The 20,201-nt window shown below is 37.6% G+C and overlaps 2 protein-coding genes across 2 annotated transcripts in view; both read left to right on the top strand.

Annotated features, from left to right (window-relative positions):
• The first annotated feature begins 70 nt into the window (after window positions 1-70).
• Window positions 71-7,649, top strand: surf4 (surfeit 4). Its single transcript, XM_065251035.2, has 6 exons — window positions 71-298; window positions 3,098-3,284; window positions 4,717-4,793; window positions 4,897-4,940; window positions 6,217-6,403; window positions 6,506-7,649. Exons 1-6 carry the CDS (start codon window positions 251-253, stop codon window positions 6,770-6,772), a joined length of 810 nt encoding a protein of 269 aa, XP_065107107.1. The 5' UTR covers window positions 71-250; the 3' UTR covers window positions 6,773-7,649.
• Window positions 7,650-8,320: 671 nt separating this feature from the next.
• Window positions 8,321-20,201, top strand: part of ass1 (argininosuccinate synthase 1) — a 29,380-nt gene continuing 17,499 nt past the window's right edge. The window contains exons 1-8 of the mRNA XM_065251034.2: window positions 8,321-8,569; window positions 9,014-9,139; window positions 11,526-11,594; window positions 11,702-11,890; window positions 12,352-12,408; window positions 12,485-12,559; window positions 12,890-12,960; window positions 13,075-13,105. Coding sequence (XP_065107106.1) covers window positions 9,038-9,139; window positions 11,526-11,594; window positions 11,702-11,890; window positions 12,352-12,408; window positions 12,485-12,559; window positions 12,890-12,960; window positions 13,075-13,105 — 594 coding nt within the window. The 5' untranslated portion in view covers window positions 8,321-8,569; window positions 9,014-9,037. The remainder of the gene's footprint in view (window positions 8,570-9,013; window positions 9,140-11,525; window positions 11,595-11,701; window positions 11,891-12,351; window positions 12,409-12,484; window positions 12,560-12,889; window positions 12,961-13,074; window positions 13,106-20,201) is intronic.

Here is a 20,201-nt window from a genome sequence, read left to right as displayed (position 1 = left end):
ACAGTTAAGCACGCAGGGGGCATCAGTGCGCATGCGCGGCGGGTATACGTGGCAAACCCATCGAGCGGCGATCCGCTGTTCACGCAAAGCACGCGCGAGAGCGCGCAGGGTAGCTTTCGTAGCGGCGCGCTGCATTGTGGGACGGCGACGGGGGCCTAGAGACAGGCAGCAAAACTGTTAAGTGTTTAATACACGTGTGTTTATATATATATTTATCATTTTGTTTGCGTTAAATTGGTAATATTGCGTGATGGGTCAGGAGGATTTAATAAGCGCGGCGGAGGACGTGACGGATCAGGTGCGTGTCATCATCTGCAACACTTTATATCATCAAAACATCTCATCTAATGTGTCCGACTTATATAAGTACTAACATTATATGATAAACAACATAAGGTATAGTTTGTTAATAGAAGTGCGCGTGCTTGTGCATTATAACACATAACATATGTCAGTCTGATCATACCTGGCTTTAGGCTTTGATTGTTTATCAAGTTGTTGTTTATTATTCATTTTTAAAACGTGACATGCAACGAAGTGATGACTAAATAAACAGGCAGGTTTATTTTTGTAAATTAATTTACATTAAAGCCAGTTCACGAGGACAGCATATGTCAGTCATTGTAAATACTTAGCAAACTCATAGTATTGCTTTAAATGCACACTCGCAGTAAGTTAACGTTTGCACACTTTAATATTAGTTAATGTGGTTTATCAGGTCTTAAATCATCTTTAAGCTTCCTAAACTGATAAGTTTAGGGGAAGTTATACTGTAGGGAAGGCTATCTGAGAATTAGTTAAGCGCACTCTTAAAACAGACAACAGTCATATCTGATCTAACAGATCATGTGTTTTTGGAGGTGTAAAAAGTTTGATCCTAAATGTTTTTACTGCTGCCTTGTTTTGAATCAAAGTATAACACTAAAACAGATTGAGAAACGCTTGCGCAATAACCTCATGAGTTTAGCCAACACTTACAAAACAGAGGGCTTATTACACGGTTGCAAAGAGGCTTTAGTTTTACCCAAGAAATCCACACACATGATGGGAATATTTCAACAGATGTCTGCTTTTGTGTTTGTTTTTTGTTTGTGGTATAATCTGAAATTCTGAATGTGTTAACAAAGTGAAAAGTGGTGGAAAGCTTCCAATAAATTTCCAGGAACTTTCCAAGGGAACTTAATTTGGGGAATTTTGGAAATATTTCGAATCGGAAACTTAATGGGAATTTATGTGAATTATTTGGAAATTTTGGGAAAATTATATAAACTATATATCATATGTAAACATAAATAAACATTTACTTTGGTCATAAACAGATATGCATGCAAGGTAATACAGATTTTGAAGAAGTTTTAAAGGAGCACGTCATCCTTAGGACTTTAGCTTATTCACCGTATCCCCCACAGTTAGATAAGTCCATACATACCCTTTTCATCTCCATGCGTCCCGCTAGCCTAGCTTAGCACAAAGACTGGAAGTAAATGGCTCCAGCTAGCATTCTGCTCCCAATAAGTGACAAAATAACACCAACATTTTTCTATTTATATGTTGTGATTTGTATAGTCACAGTGTGTACACTGCCATCTTTTAACCATATACATACTAGGAACTATATTCTCAGAAGGCGAAGCTGCGAGGTGCTTAGCCCAAGTAGCAGTGCTTCCTTTTAATGATTTTTGATCAAATAAATGCAGGCTTGATGACCATAAGAGACTTCTTTCAAAAACATTAAAAATAGTAATGTATCCAAACTTGGTGGTACCGTAATTCTGTATGATAAGAAAGCTGGCTAGCAGAATATAAAAGAAAAGGCACCACAGCTTGAGGTAGTTGCATGGCAGCTATCTTCATAAATTTTCAACAAAATAGTGCTTTACCAGCTTCAAGAAATGATCTGTGCATGTTATGCAAGAATGCAAGTAAATGCATGAGGTGTGGCCTCAATGGCCCGTCTATAAGCAGTGTGTCGTGTGCATGTTACTCAGTAATGTGCAGGGTAGAAATTTAACCGAAATTGCATTAATTCTTGTTGTTTTCAACATAATTATGCTGCGAGATTTAACTACATTTAAGTTCCCTGTTATAGGCAACTCTGCAATTTTTCAAATTCCCAGATTATTCCCATTAATTCCTGTTAATTCCCATATACTCGTGTTAGCCTTGAAAATTTCTGGAATTTAGCAACCCAAGTTAACATACACACATAAATGTATATAAATAAGAGCACACACTTGTGTTTTTGGCTGTCCAGTGTCTCGTCTTGAGATGTAACTTGAGCTTTGCTGCAGATCTGCAGTCTAAATGTGGCAAAGTGACATGAATTTTAGATATTTAGGTTACTGTAAGCTGTGAACTTATACACTACTGATTGAATACACACTACACGAATGATGTGCATGCATTACTTTAGGAAATTTTCAGTATGTTTATGTAAGCATTTATTTTGCATAACATTTACAACATGTCACGAACGCACAAATAATCTTCAGTTTTTAACAAATGAAAGTGAACATATTTAGACATCCTAACAGACCTTTACAACCCATACGTCAGAAATAAACCTGTTGACTGAGTACTAGCTCTGGTCTCATGGGGTAGTTCCTGTACATAAAGCTCTGATTGGCTGTCAGTGAAGTCACTTTCAAGGTTCTGATCACTGATTGGCTGCCGGGTTCTGGCGAGTGCTGATATGGAAGGTAAAGCTCTGGTGTTATTTTGGTGAGCAGAGTTCACAGCGCTAGACTATTTCACAACATGACTACGCTAGAGTTTGTTGTCCTCTACCTGTTTATGACCGATGTTAATGTTTCTGATTTGACATCAACTAAAGAGACAAAAACCTCTTTGGTTTTTAAACAGGTTTCCCGAACATTCTGCCATTGGACGAACAGATGTTCCCTTATCCCAGCTCATTAATTCAGCCCCATGTTGTTATATTAAGCTGATAGAATCAGAGCAAACAGAGCAATGTTTCTTCAGAAGATCTAGTTAAAAGATTTGGTTTATAATGGTTTGACAACTGGCTTCTATACAGGTGCATGTTATTTCATTTGATTGACAGCTAACATATCACAACAATTCGTTTTTTTTGCAGTTCTTGCGGGTAACCAAGCACTATCTGCCTCACCTGGCACGTCTGTGTCTCATCAGCACGTTTCTGGAGGACGGCATTCGTATGTGGTTCCAGTGGAGCGAACAGAGAGACTACATCGAGGCCACGTGGAGTTGTGGATATTTTATAGCCACATGCTTCGTGCTGCTCAATCTCATCGGACAGATCGGTAACACACACGCACACACATACACACACACATGACTAGAGCTGGTTTAGTGACCTATAGCACAGGTGAAGTGAGATAGTTAGTAGAAATAGTAAAGCATGATGGCAATTTAAGGGGGTCGTACACCGGACGCGCAGCTCAGCGCCACGTAGCGCCGCTCTAAAAAAATAGAACACATTGTTTTCTTTGAGTATACGCACACTGGCGCCGACAGGTGGCGCCTGTCCGCGGCACCCAGCTAGGACTCAGTAAGTTGCTCAAATCCCACAGAGCGCCACTCACATAGTTTAACATTAAATAACATCATATTTGTCCCAAATCATTATCGATTAACATTGGCTGCTAGCGTATATTTAGCATTTTGAAGTAGGCGCTATCTGACGAAGCTCGCACTATTTAATGTGCACTTCCGGTGTGCGATACCTCCGAGTTGTCCTAGACGCGACTCGGCGCTGAGCTGCGCGTCTGGTGTGCGACCCCCTTTACAGTCTAAACCAGCAAAGTAAGATAACAAAACTGTACGGTCTACACTTAAAAAAAACGTGAATATGTTTTTAGTGGGTGCGTCCCATTTCTGGGGCTGCATCCTTCGAAGGCAGTATTTGAAGGACATTGATGTCACTGGGCTCCCAATTCATGGTCCACATGCAGCCTCCAAATTTGGCCTTTGTTTCCCCTGAAACAAGGATCCATAGATGAATCCTTCACGGCCTCGGCTATCCTAAGATTCTATGCACACCTGTGACGTCTGATTATTTTAAAATAAACATTTAAGGTCACTCTTTTAGTATAATAAATGACATTTTATTGAGGTGAATAAATATTATTGCAATAGTGTGCATGATGCGTTTTACTTTTGTATATATTCTGGTATAATGTAGTTCGATTTTACCAACTTTATTAAATTGTATATCACATTTAAAGGTGCAGTGTGTACATTTTTGCGGCATCTAGTGGTGAGGCTACAAATTGCAACCAGCGGCTCAGTCCACTGCTCACCCCTCGCTTTTAAAACGTATAGAGAAGCTACAGTAGTCACAGCTGAAAAAACATGCCATTGTCGAAGACAACTTAGTAAAAAAAGTTTGTCCGTTAAGGGCTTCTGTTGAAACATGGCTGCACAAAATGGCGACTTCCATGTAAAGGGACCCTCGGTGTATGTAGATAAAAACGTCTCATTCTAAGGTAATAAAAACATAAGGGTTCATTATGAAAGGTCTTTAATATAGTTTTGTATATAATTTAGCATTTCTGTCAAGAGATCCTTCTAAAAATTACACACTGCATCTTTAAGCAAGTTATGAAATATAACATTTCCCTTCAATATCGTGCAGCCATATGCCAAACTTTCAAAACTTTGTGGTTGGTCTGATAAACCATCCAGTGGCAATAATCAGACACTGAATCTGATGTTTTACGGTTGTTCCTGCAGGTGGATGTGTCCTGGTCCTCAGCAGAAAGTTTGTGCAGTATGCTTGCTTTGGCTTGTTTGGCATTATTGCATTACAGGTGAGTAAATAACCAGACAGCATGAATTTCAGTGCTATGATATTTTGTGATTTAAGTATTTCCATATCTGTGATGACTTTACATGATCTGTTTATTTATTCAGACTGTTGCCTATAGTATACTGTGGGATGTCAAGTTTCTCATGAGGTAAGTTCATAGAAATTCTTATATTTTGCATTCATACATTTGGCAGATGCTTTTATACAAAGCATAGACTGTAAAAGATGGAAAGCCCGTCTCAATAGACTTCCATTGTAAATAAATGAAGCCAAAATATGACCAATGACATAATTTGAAACCACGGTCTGTGCCGTAGTAATCTTGAGGAGGAGCCACGGCATTAAGGCCCCGCCCATTTCCTCAGATGACTCAATCACAAACACACAAATCAAGGTGTGACACCCCTTTTTAATAGCATCTGATAATTAAAGGTATAGCAGAAGATTTCCCCCAATTTTTAAAAAATGCACATGCACAACACTTTGCGGGAAAATTGCGGGAACTTTCCAAAATTGCAGGGACTTGCAAAAACTGCGTGATCTTGCAAAAACTGTTTGCAGCTTTTGCAGCGTTTGAATGATGTTCACATCGCGTAATTATGTCACTTCATAACGTTCCCATGACAACAGAGGGCATGGCTGCACATGTGTGAAGTTAATGCAACATTTTTCAACTTTCTGCTAAGATATATATGACTTTTTGCTATGAAAATGCGGGGATTATGAAATCATGCAAGCCCGCATATTTTGCAAGCAGAAATCTGCAATTTATCCCCTACATAAATATATGGACTTTGGCTGATTATGCATTGAATCATGCAATCGCATAATCATGTTTTTCTGGAGGGACTGTTTAGTAGGCTAGCAATAAAGGGGGTTGCACACCGGACGCGCCGCATCGACTCGCGTCTAGGACAACTCGGAGGTATCGTAAACCGGAAGTGCACATTAAATAGCGCGAGCTTCTTCAGATAGCGTCTACTTCAAAATGCAAAATATACGTTAGCAGCCAATGTTAATCGTTAATGATTTTGGACAAATATGATGTTATTTAATGTTAAACTATGTGAGTGACGCGACAGGGATTTGAGCAACTTCCTGAGTCGTAGCTGGGCGGCGCGTATAGGCACCACCTGTCGGCACCGATGTGCGTATACTCATAAAAACAATGTGTTCGATTTTTTTTAGAACGGTGCGGCGCTGAGCTGCGCGTCTGGTGTGCAACCCCCTTAAGACTACAGGAGTCTGATGTGTACTAAATGCTTGTTGACTGGTTTTCCTTCACTATCTGCTCCAACCTAAACCATTTAAGAATTTTCATTATAAAGTGAAACGACTATGTTATCCGGTCATTTGTCTTCTGCAGTGTTTTTGCTGTGCTCTTAAAATGAATCGACTCTCATTGTCTTCTCTTATCCCGGTAGAAATCTAGCTTTGGGTGGAGGTTTGTTGCTGCTGTTGGCGGAGTCTCGGTCGGAGGGGAAGAGCATGTTCGCTGGTGTGCCGTCTATGGGCGAGAGCTCACCTAAACAATACATGCAGCTGGGCGGCCGAGTGCTGCTGGTGTTGATGTTCATGACGCTGCTTCACTTTGATTCCAATTTCTTCTCTGTAAGTTTCTCACTGTTTTCAAGTTCCTTGCCTGACGTGAATGTAATTTTTTTTATCATCTACCCAGCCTTACAAGTGTTGAACCTCTCTGTTGTCCTTCAGATTCTTCAGAATATGGTGGGCACGGCCCTCATCGTCCTCGTGGCCATCGGCTTCAAGACCAAACTGGCGGCTCTCACGCTGGTGGTGTGGCTTATGGCCATAAACGTCTACTTCAATGCTTTCTGGACAGTGCCCACTTACAAACCCATGCACGACTTCTTGAAATACGACTTCTTTCAGACCACATCGGTGATCGGCGGCCTGCTGCTGGTGGTCGCTCTCGGACCGGGCGGCGTGTCTATGGATGAGAAGAAGAAGGAGTGGTAAGACATTTCATCCCGGGACTCAAGAACTCACACGTCTTTGCTTTACTAGCTCGGCACAACGCAGAGTTTCATCCACATCATCTTGCTTTATTTTGACAGTTTGTTCAGTTCCTGTATTTTTAAGTGCAATGTTAAATACTGGGATTTTATGTACTTATTTATGTGCCCCTATGTTGCAGTGATTTATACACAATACAAATGTAAGAAATGGTCCATGGGTTCAGAATAATTTGCATCATTTCAATCCCCATTTGTATGGTGACACGGATGGGATGCGTCTCGCTTGTGTATAACAAGTGTTATGATATGTAAGTAGTCTGTGTGAAATAAAATATACTGAGCCATCTGTGGTTGTCGGCCACACAAACCTCTTTCACTGGTCAGGGACTTTGGATGGTCACACCTTTTCATTGGTACATCATGCTCGGCTAGTTCTCAGTGGTTCGTCCTCCGAGACCTTTTCGTCATCATCATCATCTTCATCTTTTTTCTGGAGCCTGTGTTTGAAAAAGTTATAATGTTTCATTATCTTTTGAAATTGCCTTGATAAAGCAGTGAAGTTATTGAGGGCCTAAATTAAAAGACGGGTCTGTCGAGGTTCAGAACTCTTATTTGGATTTTGTACTGTACACATCTCGGACTCTGACTGGAGTTAGTCATTTGTCTTGGGTCACAGCAGTTGATGTTACCCGTATGTGAAATTGCATCATTTTTACACATCTTTACAGGCTGAATAGGATGAGAGCTCCTGGTTTCGTCTCTTGCTCAGTGTTTTCTGTTGAATCTATGAAAAACCTCATTATATTGATTTTTCAGAAGTTTATATTGTATTTTTGTTTTCATGGCTGAAAAATTAAAAGCAAAACAAGTGAACAAAATGTGTTGCAGCATTACACTGTGATTTACCATATAATGTGTATGATTGTTTATTGATGCATTTTGAAAGGTCTGAATTTTATTATAGGCAAAAATAATAAATAATACTAATGTATTATTACGTATGCTGATGTTTAAGAAGAATCAGACTTTTTTATTTGGATCTTAGTGAACAAACAGTAAACTGTTTTCAGATAATCCCTCGCAATAGCTTGAAATCATCCTGGTTAGTCTTACACTAAGGTTGAATTTGTTACTATCAGTAAATGCATTAGCTAACATGATATATACCAATATCGTTTTTCAAGATTTATTTATCTTTTTAAGGTTAGTTAATACAGTTGTCAAGTACTTGTTAGTTCATGTGCATTAACTGATATTACCGTGACAACTTTTGATTTTCTAAATGTATTCGTATGTATTAACATTAATAAGAAGAAGAATAAATGATATAGAGATATTGTTTATCGTTAGTTCATGCTGATTAATGCATTAATTAACATTAACAAATACAACCTTGTTAAAAAGTGTTACAGTGATTCTATAGTTTTGGTTGTTTAGATGAGACCGTAATGCAAGTATTGTTAAAATGTGTATCGTTAATGCACTCAATACACATAAAAGCATAAATGTACATTTTGCACAAATGTTTTTTCTGTATTAAAAAGTCTTAGTGTTTCTGATTTTAGGAAATAATAATCAAAAGATAATACGGCGCTTACTACAGTTTACACATAGGCTGAATGCGCTCGTTGGATTGGCTGCTCACTGAACAAGGCTAGATATGATTGGTTCGTGTACCCTCGAGGGGCGGGACAGCGAATGTGTGCGCGCATCTGCCTTTATGAAACGAGATCCCGTGGAAGCTGGGAGACTTTTTGATGTGGACGCGTCCTTCATAAACATTTTTCTAACATTTACTGTGAGTTTCTGCTTTTATATTTCTTACATATAATTCATAATTATAGTAATGGATGTGAATTTAATGATTTACATTAAAACAGGCTTTACAAAGATTTGGATTTATTTTATAAACTCGTTTTCTTTATGTCAGAGAAATGAATGAAAAGCTGTTGTCATTTTCATTTGTGGTAATTTTATCGTTATTTAATCTGCGTAACAATTTGATTCGTGTAATTTAGTCTTTAATTTTTATTTAAATGTTTTTTTTTCTTTAATTTATATGAACTTTTCCACAGATAACTTTCATTAGTGACTGCTAATGTGTGCATGTTTAAATATTTAATTTATAATTTTACATCAAAATCTTTGTTTTAATGTTTCACAATTTATGCAGGTTAATTTTGAAACCCATGTTTTTAGAGCAGTCACAGATTTTGGACTTGATTATGTTGAACTTGTTTAGGTGAAAGTCCTGTAAGAGTCAGAGATGTCAAAGGGCACGGTGGTCTTGGCGTACAGTGGTGGTCTGGACACGTCATGCATTCTGGTTTGGCTCAAGGAACAGGGTTATGATGTCATCGCTTACCTGGTGACTTATCTTTTCTTTGTTCACTATAATTACCCAAGTAAAAATTTAATTATTTCCTTGCAAAAACCCAAGACACATGTCAGGTTGAACAGGTTATACTTTTTTTTTTCATTTTGGTAAATCAGTCTTTCCAGTAGGAGTCCAATGTACTCACATGTTGGACTCATTCACAAAGGCTTAAAACATTGCTTACTAAGCGTTTTTTCCTCATGCCTGAATCCGTCTATTCACAACAACAGCTGCTCAGATAGAGAAAAAGACTTGAAGCACAAATGTCAGGGACCATGAATAAAAACATTATAGTCTCACAAATGAAAAGTTGCTTTGTACCAGATTTAGCTGCCAACTAATTTCCATCTACAGTCCTGGGTAATAAAGGTTGCACACATAAAATATACATATGTCATTTTATTTAATTAACATTACTAACCCCATAAACGTTATCAAGTAAACATTTGACAATTTAATTAGTTTAAATGACTGTAACTCACTGTTTACCCAGATATTGTCTTTATTCAATTCAATTTTATTTATAAAGCACTTGTTTTGTAAAACAATTGTTTAATTGTTCCAAAGCAGCTTTACATGAATAAAAACAAAAGAAAAAGAGAAAAATCATAGGAAAACAAAATAGCAAAGTACAGCGGCTAAGATTAAACCATACTAGTGAGTGGAGTAATAATGTAATAATGTTGAGTAATCTTAGTCAAACTAATGTCAGATGACTCCCAATGGGTCATGTTTAAGTGCTATAATTGGGTCCCCAGTGCTTTTATCAACCTAGAAAATGTGAAAAAGTTCAACCCAGAAACTTAGTTTTGGTAAACCATTCTCTGCAAGCATGTGAAAAAATAGCTAATTGAAATTTGGCTCCCCTGGTGATGTCAGAAGGGGATAATACTGATCTGCATTATCCAACCACGCCACTGCCATTTAGTGCAGACATCAGCTCGTTTGCATTTTAAAGGACACACCCAAAATGGCACATTTTTTCACACACCTATAATGTGACAATTTTAACTTTGTATAATACATTTTCTATATAATATTTTGAGCTAAAACTTCACGAATGGTGACACCAAAGATAACGTGAAATGTCAAATTTTCATAGTATGTCGCCTTTAATATTTTATATTAAATGTTATATTAAAACATATACTAAAAGAAAAATTCGTAATGTGAACTAATGCTTTTTATTTAAAACTACTAATCCCGACTTGATTTGTCTGCTACACCCGCTAAAGGTTCCATGTTTATACAACTTAACCTGTTTAGTTTCATCCTGTGTAAAAACTAAAATGATTTGGTTCAACGGGTTTCCACGCAATCTTCTAGTAAAGTCAAATAATTCAGGTTAAGCGCATTCTACATCCACACCTTTAATAAATCATCTTACTGTACATTGTCCTGTAATTTTAGAGAGCTGTGAACAATGTTCGTGACTCAAAGTTTGGCACATAGGTGTTTAATGATTCACCCCATGGTACATCTTAAAGAAATAGTTCACCCAAAAATGAAAATTCTGCCATCATTTAGTCACTCTCATGTTGTAAAAACCTGCATAAATTTTTATTTGTTCTGATACACACAAAGGAAGATATTTTGAGAAATGTTTGTAACCAAATCATTCGTGGACCCCATTTACTTACATAGTAGTAATATTTTTTTCCCACTATGGAAGTCAATGTGGTCCACAAACGGTTTGGTTACAAACATTTCTCAAAATATCTTCCATTCATGTTCATCAGAACAAAGAAATTTATGCAGGTTTTTACAACATGATAGTGAATAAATGATGACAGAATTTTCATTTTTGGGTGAACTATCCCTTTAAATAATTCAAGTTGATTCATGCACTGACTTGTGCATTGTGTTGTATAATAGTCAGTTAAACAGGGTGAAGTCTTAACTAAAAGTACACTAAAAGTGTACTGGAGTTTCTGATGGTTTATGTTTAGTTTAAGATTAAGATTTTTTGTGCGTTTCCATATTGCACTAAACAACAGTTGTGGATAAAATGCTCTTTTTTAGGCAATAAAAGGCTTAAAACTACAACAATGATCCAGATCTTTTTTTAAGCAGAAATCTTCTGATATCTCAGTAAATTTAAACCATGCACACAGAAAGCCTTTTGACTGATTTTAAAACTCATTTGGGCGATATCCCAGAGAGGGTCTAGACTCTAGATAAAACCAATAGGACATTTTAAGTAGTTTATTCAAACATACCTTACAAAATCTTTATTGGCATACATTTTAAGACAAAACAATGCCACTGATATATTTTAAGATGTTTGTGTATTCAGTTAAGACATCTCAAACATGCATTTTAGTTTGGGACTTTAGTGACGCATTTTATCTAAATTTTTTCTGTCATAAATCAATAGGCCAACATTGGACAGGACGAGGACTTTGAGGCTGCCCGCGAGAAAGCTGAGAAACTTGGTGCCAAGAAGGTAAAAGTCAAAACCATGTTAACATGATTTACAACACAGATCAAATATTTATTAATGAATTATGGAAAAAACATTGAAGGGTTGGCATTCACACATTTGTCATTCAGGTGTTTATCGAGGACCTGCGTTCTGAATTCGTTGAGGAGTTTATCTGGCCGTCAGTGCAGGCTAATGCCATATATGAGGACCGATACCTCTTGGGCACATCGATCGCCAGGCCGTGTATCGCCCGCCGGCAGGTCCAGATCGCCCAACAGGAAGATGCTCAGTATGTTTCCCACGGGGCCACTGGAAAGGTGCAGACATTAAACTGTTCAGCTTTAAGAAATAACAAAAGATGTCATTTTAAAGAAAACTTTACAAAACAACATGTGCAAATGAAAGATTTATCATAAAAACAGGACTGGTTTTATTTAATATTTCAGACCATAATAAAAAAGGCAAGCTGTGTAAGTTTACATTTTACCACTAGATGGAGACATTTGCCTTGGGATTGAGTCTACTTAAAGCAACTTTAACTGCGTAAACTCACCAAACTATTTTCATTATGTTCCTGTACACTCATTGGTAGAGCATTGCATTAGCATTTGCAAAAGGTTGTTGTGGGTTCGAACCCAGCGAACACACATACTGATAAACTGTATGTCTTGTAATGCACTGTAAGTCGCGTTGGATAAAAGCATCAAACAAATGCATAAATGTATAAACACATGAGAAAATGTTTTAAATCATTCTTGTCTTTCTTTGTTTTGAATAGGGAAATGACCAGATTCGATTTGAACTAACCTGTTATGCTTTGTACCCTGAAGTGAAGGTAAGTTGAGCTTAAGAAAGTTGATGTATTATTACCTAGTAATATCTGATCAGGCTCTTTATCTTTCAAACATCAGATCATCGCCCCATGGAGGATTCCAGAGTTTTACAACCGTTTTCGAGGAAGAAAAGATTTGATGGAGTATGCTGAGGTATTACTTGATAAAGTGTCTTCACAATGTTTTTTATTGTATTTAAATGCATTGCGATCATTTTAAGAGACCCTTGAATCTAATAAAATGTAGATGGCTACTGTAAAAACTCATTGAGACCAGTAGAGGGCGCTCTTTACCACCTCATCAGAAGCAGCCATTAAGGGTGGATGCTTGATTTTGTGTGGTTTAGATCGTGTTCACTTTTTCTCATGCATTTAAAATACATCTGTAAGTCTGTAATACATAAAACAGAAAAGACAGCCAATGCATACTTAATAAATTACAATATATGTTTGTTGATAAATCACGTTTGTTTTATTCCTTCAGAAACACGGTATTCCTGTTCCAGTCACTCCGAAGGCTCCGTGGAGCATGGATGCAAATCTCATGCACATCAGGTGATACATAAATAAAATCATATTTACACTTTCAAACTCTTTATTTGTTTGTTTATTCATTTGTGACTGTTGTTATTGTACATAAAATTAAAGTAATGTGTGTATTGTCAACAGCTATGAGTCTGGAATTCTGGAGAATCCGAAGGTAAGAGACCACCTGGAAAATTAGTTTATTTGAAATGCTATTAGATGAATAAAATGAGCAAAATCTCTTTTATGTAAATATTTCAAAACTAGATTTTGACATTAAATTGTTTAGATACGGCTCAGAGCATTAAGTGTCCAACATTTCACTCTTCGGATTTGTTCCAATCTCCACATCTGTAATCTTATGTGTTTGGCTACTTGCATGATTTTCGGGCATTTTTCTGGAATTTTGGACCAGATTTCACAGGGACTCATTATTTATTGTAAAGGAGGCAGGGCAGATGAAGAGTGAGGGGATCTAGTGTGGATCTAGTTTGAGTATTTGCATTTTTCAGATCGTGGGATAAGTCTTGTGCACTTTTTCTCCTGTTGCGTTTATGCTTATTTAAGTGGCCAAGACCACAAGAATGAATATTAAAAAAGCTCCCAGGTCCAGGTCTTTACAGTATATATCTCTGTAATTTTCTGTGTAACATTACACTATTTCTACTACTTGATGCAAAATAATATACATAGAAAATCTTCATCGTGCAGGTGACCTTACTTCCCCGGGTCACCAGCCTTGGCCCTTATAACACAGCCCCTCGTAAATGTCCGCCCATCCTTCTTTTATCTCTGGTTTCGTGGTGTCTTGTGAAAGAGCAGAGGACACACAAACAGTGAACTGTCATCAAAGTGGGTCGGGGTAATTTCTGATTTCATGGGAGCGAGATCGGGCGACTATGACCCAGCCGGGCCTCCAGGGTGCCCGGCTCTTTGGCGCACACCATTGTTGGCCTCGGGCTTCGACGTGGGAGGGGACTCAGTATACCGTGACGCTGTCATGTTACCGTTAACAGGGACATTACAAAAGACTCTGTCACTTACACTGAGAGGGATGAGCTTTATTTCATATGGTGATTATAATGCTTGGGTTCTGCCTTACATTAACATTTATGCATTTGGCAGTAAATGAAGCGACTTACAGTGCATTGAAAGTATGAATTTGTTTATCAGTATGTGTGTCCTCTGGGCATCGAACACATACTGCCAACATAGAGCAACTGAGATAAAACAATGCCCTAAGTTTAAAATGTTGAATCCTTACCATTAGCTTAACCTCCGAGCTTTGGTTTGGCTTGCATTTTAGATTTCTTCCAGCTATTTGGGGTTATAGGAAGAACCAATAAATATAATAACCCAATAATTTTCTTTGAACATAAAGCAGTGTAATTGTCCATGTTTGTGTACAACAGGTTCTAGTTACACAGAATTAAGTAACAAAAAAATGTGGACACACCAGGTCTTAGGAGGTTAATTATTATTTGTATAATGATGACATTAGAAATAAAAAATACACTACTGTTCAAAAGTTTAGGGTCACTTATTCATTCTTGATAATTTATTATTTAACACATTTTAGATTAAAGCCACAATATGTAATAAAATATTCAAAAACCTCTTGGACAATGTGATATATTTAATACAATTGCGCACTTCCATTATCCCAAAAGTTAACAAGGATTTGTAAATCCAAAGAAATTCCTAATTTACAATTATATATAATGGCTCTTCCCTCATCTCCCTTGTAATTGTTGCCATTTAAGTGACTTAATATCCACGCTTTGGCAGCTATGTAAGGATAATGTACAGGCAGCAGGTTGTTATTGTAGAAATCAGCCCTGACAGTGTGATCATAGCTTTTTTTGATCATAAATAAAAAAATTTACGTCATAAGTAGGATAAGGAGCATTTAATATTGATTTAAAAAATTTTATTTGCTCATTTTGAACGAATACAGACCTTCCGTGAGGAAAACCCGTTGACAAGACGTTCAAATGTCACGAACACACTATTTGGTTTAATCATTTGTAAATATAATGCTGGATGTTTTATTTAAAGACATCTTTATATTTAATTTGTGTAATATTAAACTGTTACATTAAACTTGCAGCATCCGGGTTAACATGTGTTATTAGTTTTGAGTGCTAGTTATCTGACTAGACGAACCTTGGAATGTCACGACTGGCCAATCAGAATCAAGCATTTTAGAGAGCCATGTAATAAAACTTATAAATTGCGCAGCTGTTATGCCTTGTAGCTAATTCATTACGATGGCGTAACATAATGTGATCAAACGCAGGTAATAAAGCATTAATTCAGGACCTCATCCATGAACATGATTAGCAAACTCATACGTCTGTAAATGATGAAAACAACATCTAAGGCCCTGTCCTAAATGGCACACTCTGGACTTGTGGACTTGCTCAGAGTCACTTTGATGACATCATGTAGTGCAGAACTTAGGGACCCCTGATGCGAGTCCACGAGGGCGCACCAGAGTCGCATTTTGGGGCAGATGTGTGCGTCACGCAGGAAATAGGAAGAGAAGTTGCCCATCAGTGTGAACTCCTCCCATCCATCTTCTGATTGGTCTGATTGATCTTTCGCAAGGACTTGTGGGTTGGCAAAGTGCATGAAGTGCAGTGCGGGCTTCACCGAAGACCAAATCAAGGGTGTAAAGGGGGCGCTGATGAGCACACGTCGGAGCGTAAAAATTACAGATGGGAGACCCTACGTACTCGTAGACTAAGCGAGCAAGCGCAATTTAAGTCCACATGAAGTGCGCCATTTGGGACAGGGCCTGCCATCATTCCACTCGCCTTTGTTATTGTGTGATAGCAACCTCTAGTGGTGAAAATCCTACATATTGTGGCTTTAATAGTAAACTTGTCGAAATGATGGAATAACACAAGCTTCACTATTGGATTTATGCTCAGATTAAGGCTAGGTTTACACGGAAATGATCTGAAGAAAAAACGCTGCATCACTTTTTATTCTGCGTTAATATGAGCGTTTTGGGGGAGAAATCTGGGTGCATATGGTGATGCAAAAGTGTGCGATTTTCGATGTAGTGTCCACTCCAGACAGCTAGGTGGCAATGTGAGTCACTGACACACAACAACACCAAGTCCACGCGCCTGCGTACAAGCTTCTTCTTTGTTCTCGTTTTTAAGCATTTTTAAAGTTTTTAAGTTTTACTTTTTTGTGCGTTTAAGCCCCAAAAACACTGTCGCAGTGTAAACGAAAGGCACATCTGATCAAATATTTTTACGTTTTCACCCTCGAGCGTTCTTGTGTAAACAGGGTCTAAATTGCATCTTTAATGCCTTTGCCTAAAACCAATCTTCTGGACTCTTTTTGGCTGCTTTTCTTTATTAATTGGTGCAAGTCAATTTTTTTATGTTAGTTTTATGTTAAGAAACAATAAAACATGCTGGCACATTTATACATTTCTCTGCAAAATAAATGTTATTAAAGCTTTTAAAGATCATTATAAAACCTTTTGGTTGTTTGCATTTTATCCTTCATCTGTTCAAGCAGAACAGTTTCCTCTTCTTCTTTCGTCTCGTCTCGTCTCATCTCTCCTCGTCTTGTCTTGTCTTTTCTTATTTATTTAATTTTTTTAATTTATGTATAGTCATTGAGAAGTCCACTCTTACCTGTCTCTTGTTCTGTTTGTCTATTATTTTTATGATGAACAGAAGTGAAAATGTTGTTTGGTCGTCACAAAGAAACCTTTGGTGTGACCGAGAATTTGAGAAGATTCTGTTTTTATTTAAGTGTCTGCATATTTTAAACATATTACTACTTATACGTTAGATCTATATTGGTTATAACCAACAGTTAGTGGCCGATTCATTTGAAAGACATTCATTGTGGATTTGAAAATCAAACGATCCTCTGGTGTTTACAGATTCTTATTTTCTCTTTCCAATTTACCAACAAGTTAGTGCTTCAGGTCCAGGAAACTGTGATTTAAGTGTCATTTCCAATCCAGTGGCCAGAAATCGCTCCTTTACTTCATCTCTTCGCTTCATTCTTTCCACAATCTGACATTTTTATTCTTCATCTCCCGTTTTTTTCCGAGCTGCTCTCCTCCTCCTCCTCCTCCTCCGTCTTTGATTGAAAGCAAATGAGGCAGCTAACATGTGGAAAGAGAGAAATTTACTTGCTCTAAGTTCATGCAGCGTGTGGCTTTCAGCATGGCTGCTCAGCTCCCTCGCAGGACAACAATATACGGAGAGGTGAATAAAGCGACATAGCGAGCCGCGTACCGGCGACATGATGGTGCTGTTCACGGACCATTTGCCACCAATGCTCTCTCTCTCTTTTCTCTCTCTCTCTCTCTGGATTATTTCTACCTTTGCTTTTCTTTCTGGGTTACGGGGTAAGATCAGATCCACCAGCGGGGGGTTAGAATTGAAATTCATTGATCCCATCACATTATATCAACACCGGTCCCTCTGTGAACCCTGTTGGAGTTTCTTTCGCATGCATTTCAGAAGTTGTTCAGTTTGTTTGAACGTTGTGTATTGATCAGGAATTTAACGCTTAAATATGAGGGGTCGGACTCGTTTCAAATGGATTAGTTTATACTTTTAGTCGATGCCTGACACGTTTAGACTTACCAAAGAAACAAGGTTTAGCTGTCAAAATTCCAGCCACAAATTTTCCCCTATCTAGAGATTTGTTCAAATGGCTTTTAGTGCCATTTCTCCACATAGTTTTAGCTCGGGACAGATATAAGTGAAGCAGAAAATAGGGAATGCGTTGCAGTGCGCTCGGAGATGGCGTTTAGTTAAAGAGCGACGCACATTTAGACTTGTGCCAGTAGAGATTAGTTATCATATGATGATGTTTGTCTGGTAAAGCTTTCCATTTAAATGCACCCAGTGGTTATTTTGCATAGTTCCCCTGCAATTTGTCTCAGCTCAGGACGCATGGACTGTCATCTCGCTGTAATCTCTGGTAATTGGAAGGGGGTACGGACACCGGATTGACACTGTTTTAACGCCCCCTACCACTCTTAAACACATACAACAAAACACACACACACAAGGCGGACCAAACTGCAAGGTTTTATCAAGCAGAAGTACATTTCTGTCTTACGTCAAGACTTTTTCAGAAGTAAATATATGAAAAGCTCAGATGCAAAAGCTGCTAAATGCCACCTCTGTCAAAAATGAGGTATTGATATTGACCGAATGCTCTCGGCACGTATTATACGTTCATTAAATACTTTCACTTCAAATCCACTTAATTCTCTGGCCATTCAGAAATACCGCTTTGTTGGCAGAATCTTTTAGGATTTTTCAGCAAAGTCCTCTTAGTGCATGGAAAAAAAACTGGATGAATGATGGCACGCGTATGTCACAAGTTTTTAATATGAGGTTTACTGATTATATTAGGATATTAAATTAATTGTTGAGCATTTTACCTTTTTTCAGAAAGGACAGTGAAGAGAGCCTAGACTTTTTTAAAGAAGTGCAGATTTTTGCATACTAGATGGTTTTGAAGTGAAAGATTTGGCAGATATGTTAAATAGACATTTGGGAAAATATGGCATTTCTGTTTATGACTAATAACCTTTTAATTGCCATTAAAGCTGCAGTGTGTAAATTTTATCAGCATCTAGTGGTGAGGTTGCGAATTGCAACCAACGGCTTACTCCACTGCCCACCCCTCGCTTTTCAAACACATATAAAAGCTACGGTAGCCGCCACCAGACAAACATGTCATCGTCGGAGACAACTTAGTAAAAAAAATTGTCCTTTAAGGCCTTCTGTAGAAAAATGGCGGCACAAAATGGCGACTTCCATGTAAGGGGACCCTCGGTGTATGTAGATAAAAAGGTCTCGTTCTAAGTTAATAAGCACATAACAGTTCATTATAAAAAGGTCTTTATACACCCCTGCTAATATAGTTTTGTATATTATTTTGCATTTCTGTCAAGAGATTCTTCTAAAAATTACACACTGCACCTTTAAAGGGCACCTATTGTCAGATTCACCTTTTTAAATTTCCTTTGCTGTGTAATTGTGTATCAGTACATGTTAACAATATGCAAAAAGTACAAACCCCAAACTAAACTTCGACGCGAGTTATCATCTTCAACATTCTTGGACTACAACAAACACACAGATTGTAGTCCACAGTTCACTTCCTGGGATTGGTGTTGTAGTAAAGACCGACATTATCATAATTCATCCTGCTTCTGACTCACAGCCTGTAAGTTAACTCCTGTCAGCACTGCATTGTGAGCGAATCTTTCAAACATGGTAAGGAGCGTCACATTTCTGGCTGTCGTTAGAGGTATTCAGGCCAATCAGAGACACAGAGCTTTTCAAATCAGTGCGTTTCAGTAAGAGAGTGAATTCTGGAGCTACAAAAATGTATGGTATGTGGAAAATAATGTGTTTTGAACCATAAACCACGTGAACACATTGCATACCAAATACACAAAATAACATTGTTTTTAGCAATGAAATAGGTGCACTTTAAAGTGAATTAACTGAACCTAAATATTAGAGCCCGCCCGATATATCGGCATTAAGGTATTAAGCGTTTTCCAAACTATCGGTATCGCCATTCATAATGGCCGATAAATGAATATTAAAAAAATGTTTTTGAAAGAGCACTCTGAACCAGTAGCTGCTGGTGGGGTCCAGATTTAGGCGTCTAGCCCCTGCCTGAGTCAAGTGATCAGCAATTTATATTTTGCTGTTGTTGTTATTTATCAGAACTTAACAGAATTTGTCTCCAGTCCTATTTAAAGTTATATTTATGAACCAAGTCTTTTAAAACTGGTAACTTTAATTTGGTTGTTGTTGTTTTTGTTTAAAGGCCTTTACGTTTCATATCTTAAGTTTGTATTTTTATACATTTTATTTATCAGAACTTTAATAGATTTTGATGTTCCTCAGTTCTGTTGTGACAATACAAGAAACAAGTTTCTTTTTAAAATGCATTATCATATTATTTTAGTTAAAACTCATAAATAACTACAAATAACTATTGTTAGGGAAATCTTTTAATGTTTTGTTGCGCGTTTCTGAAATAAAAAAAGGTAAAAATATCGGCCGATATATCAGAATATCGGATTTTAAAACCAACAATCATTTGTATCGGTATCGGCATTCAAAATCCTTCATCGGTCAGGCTCTACTAAATATAAGAGCTAAATGCTAATTTATGAGAAAACTTTAGACGCACTTAGAGGGTTTTGCATCTGAACTCTTCATATCTCCTTCATATTCTTTTGTCCCTGCAGA

The sequence above is a fragment of the Paramisgurnus dabryanus genome, chromosome 5 (genome assembly GCF_030506205.2).
Source record: "Paramisgurnus dabryanus chromosome 5, PD_genome_1.1, whole genome shotgun sequence".
Lineage (NCBI taxonomy): Eukaryota > Metazoa > Chordata > Actinopteri > Cypriniformes > Cobitidae > Paramisgurnus > Paramisgurnus dabryanus.
This window is presented reverse-complemented; position numbering and strand designations above follow the sequence as displayed.